General features: G+C 35.9%; 1 protein-coding gene across 1 annotated transcript in view; it reads left to right on the forward strand.

The window, feature by feature from the left end:
• ADAMTS19 (ADAM metallopeptidase with thrombospondin type 1 motif 19) overlaps window positions 1–16,978 on the forward strand; it is a 250,726-nt gene that overhangs the window by 126,977 nt on the left and 106,771 nt on the right. Inside the window, exons 9-10 of the mRNA XM_028103681.2 lie at window positions 8,212–8,352; window positions 9,789–9,939. Of these exons, the coding sequence (XP_027959482.1) occupies window positions 8,212–8,352; window positions 9,789–9,939 (292 nt within the window). The remainder of the gene's footprint in view (window positions 1–8,211; window positions 8,353–9,788; window positions 9,940–16,978) is intronic.

Here is a 16,978-nt window from a genome sequence, read left to right on the forward strand (position 1 = left end):
CTCTATGAAAACAGACTTACTGTCTGATACATTTTTTTTTCTCCCACAGCACAATGTTGAGTGCATTGTACATTATAGGCACTAATTTGTTGTACAAATGCTCATCTCTTGGGCAGTCGTCTTGAAATTCAAAGTAGAGGATAGTTGAGTTCCAGAAGTAGAAATAAGGATTTAGTTTGGGTCAAGGAATGCAGTTGCCTTAACTGAGAGAAAAAAAATGTGTAGTTTTGGTTAACAATGACCTGGTTAATGTAAAATGGATTCTGACACTAAATGACTGAGTGGGCCAGATGACCATTTGTGTCATTTGCAATGAGAGATGATTCTTTTTTTTTTAAGACTTATTTATTTGAGAGAGAGAGAGTGCCAGGGGGGTGGGGAAGGGCAGAGGAAGAGGGAGAGAGAGATTCAAGCAGCCTCCATGCTAAGCATGGGCTCAATCTCATGACCCTGATCAGGACCTGAGCCGAAACCAGGATCAGCTGCTTGACCAACTGCACCATCCAGGCCCCCCATCAATGAGAGATTCTTATTCTAAGTCAATGATAACAGAGTTCTTAGAAAAGTGAAAAAGAACTTCTAAATAATGCATTTCAAGCATAGAAATAAGTAAAAGTTATTGTGACTCCAAAAAAATGTGTTTTATAACTATATAAATATAAATATGGCAAGATATTTTTGGTACCTGATGATATTTTGTATTCTTATATAAAATTAACTATTAGGAAATGCAATACTTACATTATGTATCAGTTATGATGAATCTACCTTGAAGTCTGGGTACAGGCTTATCCACATTTCATGTGAGTTCTGAAGTCATGGACTTGGAAGGGTCAAATCCAGCACTTTAGCTAGTTAAATTATTTAATCTAAAATTCTGCTAATTCAATAAGAAGCTAGCATATGCCCCAGGAGACACGCTGTCAAACCTAAATTTACCTAATCTCTCTCAGTTTGCCAGAAGAGTACTTTTCAGAAGGGAGTAAAAATTTTGATTTTCATCTACTATAAGAAAGAAGATATATTCTAAAGGTCAGTAGACAAACAGGAAAAAGTAAATGAGAAATGAAGATAAAGGCATTATGTCATAATCTAGGGCTATTAGGATGGGAATACAGTAGCTAATAACAAGTTGCTGTAACAGTAAAAAAAATAAATAAATATACCCTTACTTACCCCTAGAAATCCATTGCTCCTTAAAATGTTCAAATTTAATTATTCTTTAATTAATGTTTCTTGACCCACTAAAATTGTTAATGGCCACATGTAACTACATTGTACTCTTTTACCACATTGTACTCTTTAGGATTCCCTATAGCAGAAGTCACAAGTATCTTCCTGAGGCACACATGCCTTGGTTAAGGTTAGAAACTACTCAGTGGGCAGGTCCTAGGGAAAACATATTAGAGCAATAGACTTGGGCTTGAATTCTTGTCATGCCAGCTACTCAGTGAATAAACTTGAGGTAAGTCAATGTGTCTGTATTAATTTTCTTCATCCCTACAATTTGGATAAGTTTTCCTTTCAAGGTTCATTGTTCGATTGTTCATGCTTTAATTGCATGGCATAGTGGTTGGCACATAATACAGAGAGCATGAATAATAATAATAATTAGTAGTAGTGTATTTGTTTTTATGGAATGCTTTAATGTAAAAAGGAGATCTTCAATTTCCATTGGCCATATATGTCTCTCTTCATTCAAGGAACTGATTTCATATCCTTCAGAATTCTTACTGGATTGGTGGGAAGTGAGCTTATTATGGAGACCCTTATAGACCACTAACACAGCTTTTGCATTTGATACTTTATTTAGACAATGATACCAGTCAGAGTAATAAGTAGTTTGTCCAAGTTAATAATCATAATGGGACTTCAGCCAGTATAGATGTGGCAGCATTCCCGCAACAGACTCTCTCCAAATGTAGGTTTGGATGTCAGAGTGAGTAGGTGGAAGAGGGGAAAAAATCACCCAGCTAATGAATGGTCTTATAAGAATTGGCTTTCTGTTTGCATTTCTCTAATGTATCTTGGCAAATGTGTGGTCCAGAGTCAGGCAAGCAACCCTTCTTGAGCAGATCATCTACAGACTTTTCAGGCTTATAATTTCTCTAAGTCAGGAAGAGGCCACGTTAGTTTCAACTTGCTGTCAAATTTACAGAATATTTAGTTGCTTCTATGATTCTCTATCAGTTGGTAAGTCTGTAGACATTTATTTAATGTCAAGAATTCTTATTGTCCAAACACTTAAATTCTAGATGGTGAGAGTTTATATGTATTACTTAAAATTTGCCAGAAAAAGAAGGTAGTTCTGATATGTATACCTGCCATATATTGGAAAGCCACCAAAGTTAACAATCATGGGAAATAAATGCTAAAATTTACTGAAGAGTCCTTTATATAGGAATAAGGTCTTAAAATTTGGGTTGCATTTGTAAATATAGATAATCCAGGGCAAGCATTTTGATAGGAAGGGATTGTGCAAAAGGACAGGCAGAATTAACTGTTCCAATAAAAATTAGGTTGAAGTCAGTTTACAGATCACTTGAAAAATAAGATAAAAGCTTGGGTTTTTGTCCTATAGATCATGGCTTCTTACAAATTTTGAGTAAGCATCATCAGAAAACAAGTTAAAATATAGTTTCTTAGGCTTTATCTCTAGATAAGTCTCTTACAATCCACTGTGGCAGGACCCAGGACTCTGCATTTTAACTAACCCAACATCAGCACGCCCTAGGATTTTGATGTACATGGTTCATTATTCACATTTTCAGTATCACTGCTTGTCAAGGAATATTGAAATATTTTGCAAGGTGGGGTGGCACCTGGGTGGCTCAGCTCGGCATCCAACTCTTGGTTTCAGCTAGGGTCGTGATCTCAGGGTCATGAGATTGAGCCCTTCCTCGGGCTCAGCACTCAGCACTCAGCAGGGAGTCTCCTTGAGATTCTGTCTCCGTCTCCTTCTACCCTCCCATTCTCTCTCTCTAAAAAAAAAAAAAAAAAAAAAAATTGTCTAGGAAACTAGTTTTTTGTATTAATGTATTCATAACAAGCTAAAGTAATTAAAGCATGGTTTAATAAAGCAAAAAGTTAACAGGCACGAGGCCAGTGAGACAGACGTTACAAGAGTCCAGAAGTGAGGAGAATTAACACTTGTCCTGGCTGATAGAACTAGCTGTGGAAAGGGCCGGATAGGTGGGAGAGCTTTAAGGAATACAGAACTAATAGAATCCAGGTATGGGATCTCTTCCTAAGAGCAAAGAATAGTGTGTCCTAACCCCAGTAGATGATAAACTCCTTGAGGGTAGGAACTGGATCTTCCTAATTTTTATGACCCCAGCTCAGTGCAGCACCCAGCACACAGTGCATTCTCAACAAGTGTTTGTTCAGTTCCTAGATAAACCTGTCTTATAATGTACAGCAAAGTTGAAAGGAATCTCACTTTTGGTACCTCTACTTTTTTTTTTTTTTTTAATTTTTGACACCGTGGCTGACTTGCTTTGCCTTGCCTTTTGACTTCCAATAGAGGTTCATATTTAATTGTTTTATGAAAACTGAAATTTAAATGATTAAAATTACTTAAAATCTAAAAAGTAATAAACATATTTTGATTTTTTTCCCATGAGCAGTGAACTTACATCATATCAGATGCAGCCACAGCATTGTATGAAATTGTCATTTCATGGAAACATAGTACACTTCCACTTAGACATTGTGACAGTTTGTTTCTTTTATTAAAAGAAAATTTTCCATATAATATATGGCTTTTAGTGGGAAATAATACATCATGACAAAATATTTAATATATTTAGCACAAAAAAGTTTACTCTTCCAAAGAACTACTGTTTACAAATCTGATCCTTTCCGAATTATGCAAAATTTGTGAGTGAATTCATAAATGTTCTCCTCTCTAACTCTTTAAACATCAAAAGGGACCATCTTCAAAATCCAAATGTTTCTCCAGCTTTCCGCAGGATATCACAAAACTTCCTGGCACTGACTTTTAAACAAGTTGAGAAGTTTTATAAGATAAAAATATTTTTTCAGTTGACTTGACAACCATGTACAATGTTAGTGGAGAGTTTATTTGCCCAAGGCTCTTTGTCAAAATGAATTTAAACTGAGATTATTAAAATGTAGCTCAGTTGCACAGTATGAGGAGAGGTGTTGCTAATGTCTTACTTCAAGAATGTTTTCCATACAATGCATGGCACTTGGTTTTAGAACTATATATTTGGAGGTGTATTTCTGCTATCAGAGAGGAGACATTTAAAATTATTCAGGAAACAACAACAAAAAAATCATATGCATAAGTGGAGAGTTTTGATCCACTCTGGTTTGGTTGTTTAGAGATCTCTCTGCTTGACCTTCGGACTGCCTGGCTGAGTCCCAACTCCACCATTAACCTCTGCCCATTCCTCATGTATAGAATAGAAGTCATGATAATAGAAACATGATGGGGATATTGTGAGGATCAAGTGATATCATCATTGTTAATGATTAATACAGTGACTGGTGCAGATAAAGGTTCACAGTTTGTTTTATTTTAAATCTGTAGAATCAGAACTAAGCTATGTTTCCTGATAGTTCCAGATGTGTGGTTGAAAGAAAAAAAAAAGCCCCATCCCAATTTAATGATAATCTTTTCTGTTACAAGTTAAATAGCTTTAGGAAAATTGAACTAATGGTAAACAATGCTTGAATCATCAGATCTCTCCATGGCTAGAGCTAATTTCTTACATGAGAATCAGGATCCCAAAAGGAAAATGATCATCTGGATGAGAAGTTGTAATCTTCCCAATTTGGAAAATCACATTACACTACTTTGGGAAAATCTCCAAATTGCTAAATCTTGGAAACAAAACCTCTTCTCTCAAATGGACGTATTATTTAAGAAGTTTTATTGTTTCTGAAAAAGACCAGTTGCTTTCAGAAGTAATAGCATTTGTGTATGGTTTGACTGTACCACCACAGATGGAAGAGCTGAGCATGTTCCACAGGGCAAGTGGCTGTTGATAAAACAGGGTCACCCAGCAACGTGTGTTGCTGCCTGAATTCCTCCCTCGTGGAGGTGAGACAGTGATCCTGGCAAGGACTGCGTCCAAACCATACAGTTAGAAATGCATTAAGGCATTTTATTCAATTTGTGAGATTCTGCCTTATTTGCAATTTCTTTTTTTTTAAGATTTTATTTATTTATTTGACAGAGAGAGAGAGCACAAGTAGGCAGAGTGTCAGGCAGAGGGAGAGGGAGAAGCAGGCTGAGCAGAGAGCCTGACACAGGGCTCGATCCCAGGACCCTGGGATCACAACCTGAGCTGAAGGCAGATGCTTAACCGACTTAGCCACCCAGGCACCCCTGCAATTTCTTTTCTTAATTTAACATCAAAGCAAAGTAAATTCTTGCCGTTATTCTTTACTTGGTTTTTCCTTAAAGTCCACAACTTCCTCCAAAGCAACTTCTACAAATACAGCAAATTTCACATAATGATGTTTATCTTTTTGTGCTTTTTGACAAGTTAGAATGATGAGGTTTCTCTGATTTCTTGCCCCCATTAAAAGAATCATTATGGGTTCCTACTATATTCCAGGCACTGTGCAGGCATTTTACATCATCCTCATGTAATTTTCCTAACAACCAGTTGGGAAAGTATATTTCATAAATGAGGAAACCGAGGCACATTTCTTTATTATTATTTACTTGTCTTTAGTCCCATGAATAAGGGACGGGAGATACAGAATTCACATCTCTTTCAACTTCAACATCTTTCACTGTACTTCCCAGTAACTAAATGGGTCCATACCTACTCCACATCACCTCTTACTTTTCCTCTTTATCATTAAAGTATGAAAAACATTTATCTTCCTAATCTGTCAGTCATCCTATTAATGTGTGTTGATACAGACCTTAAAGACATTAATTAGAGTAGGAGTGAGTGAAAAATATGATTCAACATAGAGCTGAATTTTTCTAACATGAAAATATGGAAAATGATATTCCGTCATATATTTTCAGTTTTATTTAGACCAGAATTTTTGGAGTCTCAAAAGTTAGCAAACAGTGATTTCCTCATTCATTATTTTTAACTCAGAAGCTAATTACTTATTCCTGCCATATCATTTTCTTCTTTCAAAAGGATGTTAAATATAACAATTTTGATTCAAAGTTTTAATTTATCTCAATGAAAAAGTAATTTGATCATCATGAAAATTTTTATTTTGATTTGAGAACACATACGTAGTCTAGTTGTGATTTCCCTTAGCAACTTCCACAATTCTATTAACATTTTAAAATATAGATATTTTAGCTATTTGTTATTTTTATTTTGAAGGACTATTTTATTATCTAGATCATACAGAATGAGAAAAGGGAACCCTTGACTATCCTGCCATCATTTCAAACTTGGCCTGTACAAAATCAAACCTTTCCTCCTCCTGTGTTTTCACTATTAACCTTCACTATGAGAATTCAGTGTGGATTATATGAACGTTTTCCTGCAATAGAAGTGGTTCTACATGGTGACTTGATTCAGCATTTAAGTATGGTTTATAGAGAATGATTCCAGTATGCCGTGATCTTAGAGAGATGAGCAAGTTCCTACCCTCAAGATGTTGCAGCATTAACCAGAAGTTAGAATGGATAATGCAATGTAGAAAATGCTGTAACAGTGTTGTCTGCAGAATCCGATGGTAGGACAGAGTACACATACATAAGATGGAAGTTAGTGAAAGAAAACCTCATGAAGGTAATTGACAATATCCTTGAAGATGAAGTAGAATTTATCCAGGCAAAGACATTGAAGGAGAGACACTTTGGACAGGGCAGGAGAGGGAATGGAATTCGTAGATGCCAAATGTGTCATGGCCAGTCACATGATTCTAGAGCCAGCCACCTAGCTACAGACATCACCACTTTCCACTCTCTCACTGTAGAACCTTGGGAAAGTTATTTCTCATCAGCAAAAATGGGGTTTTAATAGTCCCTACCTCATAGAGTCTTTAATTCAAGCTTATAAACCTATTTGTATGGTGTGTGACACACAGAAAATGCTAAATGATAATCAATTGCAAAAGAATAAGGAAGAACATACTGTTTGGGACACTAGAACTCATTTACTGAAAAGAAAATGCAGTAAAGGATTTGGAAGAAGATAAAGAGACTTTGTACTATGTTAGAGAGCTGGGAAGTGCCATAGATGAAATGGGGAAGGTAATGGCAGTGAGTTGTGTTTTAAATTAACTTCACTGGGGCAGAGTAGAAGAAAAAGAGAGAATGTTGGTAAAGATTAGAGCCCCGGAACCCAATAACGCCATAATAATTGTTGAGACTAAATACTTTATAATCCTTTTTAATAGTAACAAAGGAATTGAAAGGAGGTGACAGATGAGAGAAATATTTGGGAAGTAGAACTGGCAGGACTTGCCCTCTCACACGGAGTAAATAAAATAGCCTGGGGGATGATGATCTGAGAGAAGGGATAAATGACCTGAAGATTCTTGATTTGGCAGATTGGGTAGCCAGCAAAGGAACAAAGAAGAGAGTGAAAGAAAAAGAGAATATAGGAGGAAGTAGAGGTTTGAAAGAGAAAATAGTGAGAGCAGTTTTTCCACATATTGAATTTAACATTCTCCTAGTACATCCATTTGGAGATAAGTCAGATTTTTAAATAGAGTTTCAACTTAAAGCAACAGCTTCAAGATTCACTAGAAAAAATAAAGATGGTCAGGAATGGGAAGGTTTCCCAGGGACAGTTTGTGTTATATGATGAGTGGAAGAAGGCAGTCTAATGAAGCAAATGGGAAAAATAATAGTTTTAATGTGGTTTCAGATTTGATAGAAGGTATGAATAAAGGATCTCCAGGCAAGAACAAGAATTTTGTATGGTTGAATAGAAACTTAACTATTTCTATGTGTTTCATATATACTACTCTGTGAAAAATTTATCTACAGATCATTTTGATAGAAGTGACTAAATATGTTATTTACCACATAGATTGGGAAAATGTTTTTTACTAAATAAAAATATTTACGTTTAACAAAAATAACAAAATTTTAAAAAATAAATCAATCTGAAAACTGCTTTTATTTTTGACCTTTAAAACTAATTCATCTCCCATTATTTTAAATATTTATCTGTTATTTTATTGCCATTATAAAAAGTTAAAATATACTTATCTAATGTAATTTTTTATTTTAATTATATTCTGAATCAGCATGGGCATTAATCATGACAATGACCACCCATCATGTGCTGATGGTCTTCATATCATGTCTGGTGAATGGATTAAAGGACAAAATCTTGGTGATGTTTCATGGTCCCGATGTAGCAAGGAAGATTTGGAAAGATTTCTAAGGTACCGAGGTCATTTACTATTGTTGTATTGTCAATTTTTACCTGTGCCTGCTTCTGCTACCAACCAAGGAAGGTAGCACGGTAGAGTGGAGAAGACACCAGATTAAGGATCAAGGCAGTCGGTTCCAATGCTGGCTCTCCCACTGACTCATAGTGTGATTTGGAACATATTATTTAACCCATCTGCTTCTTAGTTTCCACATTTTCTTATGAAAGAATGAGCAAGATGATTTGTAAGATAGGAAAATTATCTGTCACAGTATTTAATTGCCTCTTCAAAATTTCCCTGTGGAAACATTCTCATTGCTCATCACTCAGCACATCTGTTATCACAAAGAACCTCTTTAACAAAAGCTCCACTCTTCCATTGTGATACTTCTAAACTCTGAATTTTTTTCATTAATACATCATTGTCACCATTATAATAGTCCTCATTCTCATCTTTCCCACTTTCAACAGCGGAAGCAGTGTCTCTCTGGTTGGAAAAAGAAATGAAAAATATGATTATTGTTTTATTTTTCATTTTAAAGCCCTTGTTATTTACTTATCCCTTTGGTATTAAAGGAGCAGCTGAAATAGTACGTGACATACAAAGTGAGTGAGAGATGCTTCAAGTATGCACAAGTCTCACAAATGTAGAGAGGAGCACCTAGCTAGCTAAGTTCACTATGCAGATAAATTTTATTCAGGTTTCCATACGATTTCAGTTGGCAAGCCTATTTTTTCTGTTCAGTGAATATTAAAATCCACCAAAATACAATGTTTTCTACCATACCATAACTCTGGTGTGAGCTATGTGCAGCACATTCTGTGAATGGTGTAGAGAACAGTATGCAGAACCTGTAATATCGAATCTCACCACCTCACTGCAACAGTAACCCTTGAGTAGTTCCTAAGGAACATGCGTGATTTTGTATGGCTGACTTCACAAGGATCAGATGCATGATAAAATTAAATGTCACCTTGTAAATGGAAGTTGTATTACAATGTCAAGTACTAAAATATCGGTACTGTTAATACTCACTTGACAGAGCCTTCCATATATTCTCTCAGCCCCCAAATATAATTGATTTCTTACCTTTACACATTATTTTTGGGCAAGTTTTGCTCCTAGTCTGAGCTTCTTCATCTTATAAGTGTGTATAATAATAATCACTTTACCGTGTTATGTAGATTAGCTGAATTAATCCCTATGAAAGACCTTTATAATCCAAAACATTCTGTTTACTTGAATATTAATATTATTAGGATTATCTTACATAGTTGTACCTAAATGATTCTCATATAGGGGATGATTTCTATGGATATTCAGTATAACTTATAAAGCAAAGTAAGAACATATTTTTAACATTATAAAAATGTTTCCTGTTGCTATGCTAATTATAACAAGTTTTTACTTGAAATTCACAATTTTAACACATATCTGCATTTTGCCAGGTCAAAGGCCAGTAACTGCTTGCTACAGACAAACCCCCAGAGTGTCAATTCCGTGATGATTCCCTCCAAGTTGCCAGGGATGACATACACTGCTGACGAGCAATGTCAGATTCTCTTTGGGCCATTGGCTTCCTTTTGTCAAGAGATGCAGGTAAGGGTTGTGTCCAGATGGAATTTTTTAAGTGTATGTTCACATTCATTGTTTAGAAGCATTGACTGGAGGTGGGAAAGGTAACTTTATTTCAGAGTTTGTGGCTCTTTTGAGAGCACCCCAATCTTGGAAGGAGAGATTTTCTAAAAAAAGGTTATTGCATTTTTTTCCCCTAGCACTTTTGGAAGTGATAGAAATAAGGTGTGGACGTTTAATCTAAGTCAGGCAGGAATGACCCAAGACTTTCAATTTCAAAAATGGGCACCGAAGTCAAGGAAGTATTTACATTGTGCCAGTTCAGTGCTTCTATTTTAAATCTTTTACTTTCTTACATGGTAGGTAACCGGGTGAAAATATAATGGAAAAGATACATGAACATGAATTGGGGAGGAAGAATTATATCTTTTAACCCTGCAAATAAAATGTTAAAAATATGTTCTACCAGAACAAAAACTAGAGAGTACATTTTTAAATAGCTGAACTACAGGAAAGGGGTAAATATAGGATTGCAATATCTATATATTAATATGCAAATGGTCACTAATTATTCAGAGCAGCAAACGGTACCAGTCTAGAAAATATGAAGTCTGAAGGATTGCGCAAAATGACCTTCTTAATTGATATAAGAATTTTAGCTCTTCTTACTTTCCCTTCTTTCTTTTCTTCTTTCTTTTGGCTGCCCATCCCCTACTTGCCCATCTATTCCCAACACACACACACACACACACACACACACACACACACACAAACACACACTTTGTATTAAAGGAATAAACTGATAGTCATGCTTAGAGCTAGTTGGTGGCTGTATTTCATTCTGCCTAAGTTTCTGTGATTGCCTCAAAGGACTTTGGTTTTGTTGAAGATAATGCTGTTTTGGAGTACTAGCAGCATAATTAAAATCCATTATAAGTAAAAAAAGCATACGGCATTATGAAATATTTGATGCTTTTTCTTCTTTGTAGTTCTTATCCAAGGAGTTTTTCACTTACCATTTTCTTCTTATCCATTTCCCATACTGGTGGGTAAGCTCCAGGAGGTCAGAGAGTATTTCTCCAGTGTCTAGCCCAGTGGCTGGCACATGGTAGGCATTCAGTGAGTGAGTGACTTAAGATTAATATAAGTGAATGTATGAAGGAGTTGGAATTGCCTTAAACGTGACATGTCAAAAGATGTGTAGACTATAGAATCCATCTGGCCATAGTGGAGCTCAAAAGAAACTGTTGGCAGGGTGTCTGGGTGGCTCAGTCAGTTAAGCAACTGACCTTGGTTTTGGCTCAGGTCATGATCTGAGGTTGTGAGATTGAGCCCTGCATCAGGATCCATGCTCAGTGTGGAGTCTGCTTGAGATTCTCTCTCCCTGCCCCTCCTCTCTTTCTCTCTCTCTCTCTCTCTCTCTCTCTCTTTCACACACACACACACACACACACACAGGCATAAATCTTAAAAAAAAAAAAAAGGAACTGCTGGTGTAGGTGTGTGATTGTGAGTTGGTTCCCAAGGGTTTGTACGTGGCAAAGTTATGGGTCCTTGAGACTTAGTCTCAGGTATGATGATTCAATAGTAGGCAACTTGACCCTGTACAGTCTGTCCCTGATACCTCCCTGACCTTTGTGTTCACTCTGTTCTCATTCTGGGCCTTCAAACAATCCAAAAGTGGGTTATAGTCTTCTTTCTTAAATCTTCATGGCAACATGAGTGTTTTGAGGTACATTTCCATGTGCTGAAATTAGCATTGTTTTGGGAAACAGACTAGGCTCTTTCGGCTCTCCATTGTAGTATTATGTAGAAGCTAGTTTCAGTTCATGCGATATAGAGAATTGATAGTGCTGATAAATGTAAATTTTTCATGTTTTAGAAGGTACCCCAAATGTTAGAAAAACTCTGCAAATGATCAACCGCCAACATGATTTTGGTAAATTTTAGATTATTTTTCACAAGCATTGTATTTAAGAGCTTTTAGAAATTATTTTATATTGCAGTTAGTTAAATTGTACTAATACCATTCTACAATATTTTGAACTCTCAAAAAATGCCTCATGTATATCGATTATTTATATTTATGATCTAATTTGATTCCTATAGATATTATATGCCATAGTTATTACTCAGCCCTGTTTTACAACAAATTTTACAAACAAAATTTGAGGCCTGTAGAAGTTAAATAACTCTCTTAAGTTCTTATACCCATCAGGAGGGAGGGTTAGGTGCAGATCCAAACAATGGAGTACATTTTGACCACTGTGCTTTACTGCCTCTTAGGGAACTCAAACTTCTTTAAGGGTTAAAATCATAGATCAGATCCCAGAATGCCTGTGTGGTTCAGTCGGTTCAGTGTCTGACTCTTGATTTCAGCTCAGGTCATGATCTCAGGATCATGAGGCTAAGCCCCACATTGGGCTCTGCACTGAGCATGGAGCCTGCTTAAGATTGTCTCTCTCCCTCTTCCTCTGCCCTTCCCTGACCGCCCCCCCCCATCACATGCTCTCTCTCTCTCTCAAAAAAAATCATAAATCATATCCTGTGTTTTAACTGACTTTGTTTCTTCTGCTACAGCATCTGTGTGATCAGGGTTAAGAAATATCTTAATTGACTTACTTAATTTTTCTAAGCTATTTTGCTCTATTATATGTTATTTCTCACTAGCCTACCTGCATGGAGTTTCTTCCATCTCTGAAAACGTGTTTATTACAGGACTTTAAATCTGTATTTCTCAGTGTCGTAGGATGTTGCTGTGTTTTTAACTAGGCATTTTGTAAATACAATTAAGTTTCAGGTATTCAGAAATATTCTTTTTTTACCCTCAAGTTTTATGTGTCTGACATTTTTATTGATAAAATCAGTTTTTTCTTTATTTCTATCTGTGTGTAATATTTATTAAAAATTATTTTGAAAACAATCCTGAAAGAATTGGACTGCTGTGGAAAAGCAACAAGGTTTGATTGGAGAACACTGGTTGGAGGGTCATGAACCCAGTCTTTAATAATGCTTCTGCCTCTTAGTTGTATAGCCTTAGTCAAAATTTTTTTTCTCTTTAAGACACACTCTATGGAACAAAAAGTTGGACTATGTTATCTTCTGAGTCTTAGAGCTAAGAGAACAGACCTCTGTGATTCCACAATGATTTTCTGATACAACTCCTGAAAATCGTGAGTTCAATCCCAAATTAGTGCAGAGTACAAAGTGTAGTGCCTAGATCAATAGAGCCATTGAAGAGATTATTTACAAATACAGTCACTGATTTATAAATATTTCTTGAGTTCCAACTACTTTTCAAGCACAGCTCTGTACACTAATAATAGAGCAGGAAACAAAGACCCCCCCCTTTCATGGAGCTTACATTTTTGTTGCAAAAAACAGGTGAAAACATTTATAAATACATTTTAGCAAATACATTTATAACATGTCAGTTGGTAATAAATGTTTTGGAGGGGTGTAAACCCAGGTAAGAAGAATAAGGAGTAAAACCAGGGATTGGGAGGGTAGGAGTGATGTTATTTTGTATAGGGTGATCTGGGAAGGCCTCCTGGAGAAAATGACATTTATTTTGAGATCTGAAGACAGTGAGAGAGCAGGCTATGCATTTATCATGGGAGGAATATGGAAAGAGAAAAGAAAAAGCAGAATGCCCTGGAATGAAGTTTTAGTCACGTTTCAAGTTTAAGATGCTCATTAAACATCCAGCTAGAGCTGTAAGTTGGTCCGGGATAGATATTTATATGGAGTCATCAATAAGTAGGTGATATTGAAGATGTGATACTAGATGATTACAGCAAGAATGGAGTTAGATGAAAACGACAAGGGAGAGACAGAGAAGTTGGTGACTACCATATTTGGAGATGAGGAACATAAGGAGAAACCACCAAGTAAAACTCTGAAGACATCTGTTGGTAGGAATAGAACCAAGAGAAAGCAAGATCATGGAGGCTCAGTGAAGACATTTTTCAAAGTGGAAATGAAAAGGCGGAAAAGAGGGGAGTAAAGTCTGAGAATATGTAATTTTTGTTTTTCCCACAGGATTTGGTACTCTGTGAGTTGGAGCCATCTGGAAATCCCTGAACATATAAGTGTCAGGAGGTATAACTTAAAAATATAAGGGAAATAGTTGTGAAGTATAGAATATTGGAGAGTTCTCCTGGTTAAGCCACACACATGGATACACATGCAGTCACCACATCTGCTAGTCAGTCATCCAGCCTTTATAAACAAAACAAGTCTCTTAGAAGACAGGCTTGGTAACATCGAAGAAATTATTTATCAGTCCTTTTTATTACTGTCCCTCTGGCACCTAAAACAGTGCTCAATAAATATATGTTAAATGAAGAAGTGAACCAGTTGAATGATGGAATAATGATTCTAAGTTTTCACTCATAGTCAAGTCTTGGATATATCATACGTCAGGATAGCATTAAGATAAACTAAATGTTATTCAGTGTTAACTCAGTGATTACACAAAAACCAACTATAAGTACAGATGGCTTATGTTTCACATCTTATATGTGAGTTAATCAGGCGTCCTATGATCATCCCATTTCCCATCAATTAGAAATAAGTATCAGGCTGCATGGAGTGAGGATTCATAGCAACTCTTCTACATGTGTGTCTCTGGTAGAATCTTAGAGACAATGGCAGTTGGTCTGTAGTATTTGAATTAGCTAAGAAATATGGCTTTCCATATGTATAAACAGATAGTTATACACAAGTGCTAGAGACTCCAACATTACATACATGCTGATCTAATTAATGATGTAAATTTACCCTTAGGATCATAACTTACATCTGCAAAATGTTTAAAGGAATAGGCATCTGTTGAGGCATAAAGACATTGTTTAAATGATTGTGAAACAACTCAACCTTCAGTAATAATAGCTCACTCTTCTGACTTAATGTGCTAACTTCTTGAAGGCTGGTTCCTGAGTCCTAAGCAGTTGGTACTTCTAGGCCATCTGGCATCTTTTGGCTGAGCCAGCTCCAAAGAGCATCAAGTCATCATAGTAGCTTCCTGAACTTACTTACCCTGGCTCAGAATTCAGAAGTATGGGTGTTTCCCTAGAAACAGTAAGGAGTGGCTACATGAGAGTTGCATTTTTTGAGTGAGAAGGAAGTGTGCTAAAAACCTGAAGACCTCCAGGAAACCTAAGGATCTGCCTTTGGTTTTGGAGTAGGCATATAGTGAATTGGATGTATATTATATCATATAGAAAGCTTCCTGTTTTGATCAAATCATATGGTGACTTAAAAAAGTAATGAGGAAAGTTCCAGTTTCACATTTTTCTTATATTGAATTGGTACATCAAAGGCAATGGACTTCTAAAACCTCTCATTTGATCCAGTGAAGAGGTTGCCATTGAAATGAGGTAGCATATGAAGAATTCTAAAAGGCTGAGTCTTTGATCTGGCCTTGTGAAATTCCAGAGGCAACAAGGAATTTGGACTTGAAAAGACGTGGCATCAAATAGCCCTGGATGGCTAGTAATTGTTAGAGCAATTAAGATAGCATCACTGATAAAACATGTTGTCAAGATTGATGAAGTTTCCAGGTTAGCCTGGTGATGGGTATTAAAGAGGGCACGTACTAAATGGAGCACTGGGAGTTATACGCAAACAATAAATCATGGAACACTACATCAAAAACTAATGATGTAATGTATGATGATTAACATAACATAATAAAATAAAAAAAAAGATTGATGAAGTTGCAAATTTTAAATCCTTCCTTCCTATAAGAGCAGTAAAACTATGGTGGGTTAGAACTACCAGGAATTGGTTCTGAATGTGTTGTATTCTTTTTTTTAATTTTTTATTGTTATGTTAATCACCATACATTACATCATTAGTTTTTGATGTAGTGTTCCATGATTCATTGTGCATAACACCCAGTGCTCCACGCAGAATGTGCCCTCTTTAATACCCATCACCAGGCTAACCCATCCTCCACCCCCTCCCCTCTAGAACCCTCAGTTGGTTTTTCAGAGTCCATCATCTCTCATGGTTCGTCTCCCCGTCCGATTTACTCCCCTTCCTGAATGTGTTGTATTCTAATCAAAGCTAAATCTTATCCTTCAAGCTTTAGCACTGCCTAGTCTGTGAGGACATGAGTTTCATGGCAACTTACTTGACCGCATAATCCAGCTACTTCTTTTCCTAGAACTCATTTTTTCCCATGACTTTTTATTGACACGGGCTTTTAGCTTTTTAAGTCCATATCTTTGTAAATTGCCTATTTACATTTTCACCCATTTTTTCAGTTTTCTGGCTTTTTTCTTGCTGATTTGCAGTTCTATGTTCTAGGTAAAAATTCCTTATGCCTTAGCAATAGTGTGTTTGTTGTGTGTATACCAACTTTTTATACACTGTCCTTTGTCTCTTAATTTTGAGGTGGACGAATCCATCAAATTCTCCCATGAAGGTTGTGCTATTTATATTTTTTTGTTTGTTTCCTTGTTTTGCCATCTTCTACTCATTCTTCCCTACTTTGGAATTAAAATCTTATATAGTACCTTCCCTTTCTTTTAGCTTAAATATTTCTTTAGCACCAGAGACATTTTGGATTTGTTTTTTAATTTATTCATGCGGAGAATTATATATATTAAATAATGTTGATTTATATTACTAGGTATATACACACAGTTTTTCATTTGCTTGATCCTTTTTTCCTTTTCCATTTTATTACGACTTGTGCCTTAAAATCTATTTTGTCTGACATTAAAACTTCTATTCTGGCTAATATTTCCCATACCTATATCTTCAGCCTTTCCAGATATAAATATACCTATGGATATGGATCAGATATAGATACATCTACTAGAGAAAAGCAGTATTTTTCTGTTTAAACCAATGTAATAGGGGGTTTTTTTTGTATTTTCATCAACTAATTTAACATTTTTGCATTTATTTAAATTAGTTTTATTTGGAATTTTTATTCTGTCAACCTGTTTTGTGTTAGTGTTTCATATTTATATTCTATTTTTCCTCTTTTTCTCCTTTATCACTTCCTATTAAAGAAACCATGTTTTTCCTCTGCATTTAAAAATATCAT

The sequence above is a fragment of the Eumetopias jubatus genome, unplaced genomic scaffold (genome assembly GCF_037043125.1).
Source record: "Eumetopias jubatus isolate StellerSeaLion01/CBP00866 unplaced genomic scaffold, mEumJub1_p1.0 scaffold_5, whole genome shotgun sequence".
NCBI lineage: Eukaryota > Metazoa > Chordata > Mammalia > Carnivora > Otariidae > Eumetopias > Eumetopias jubatus.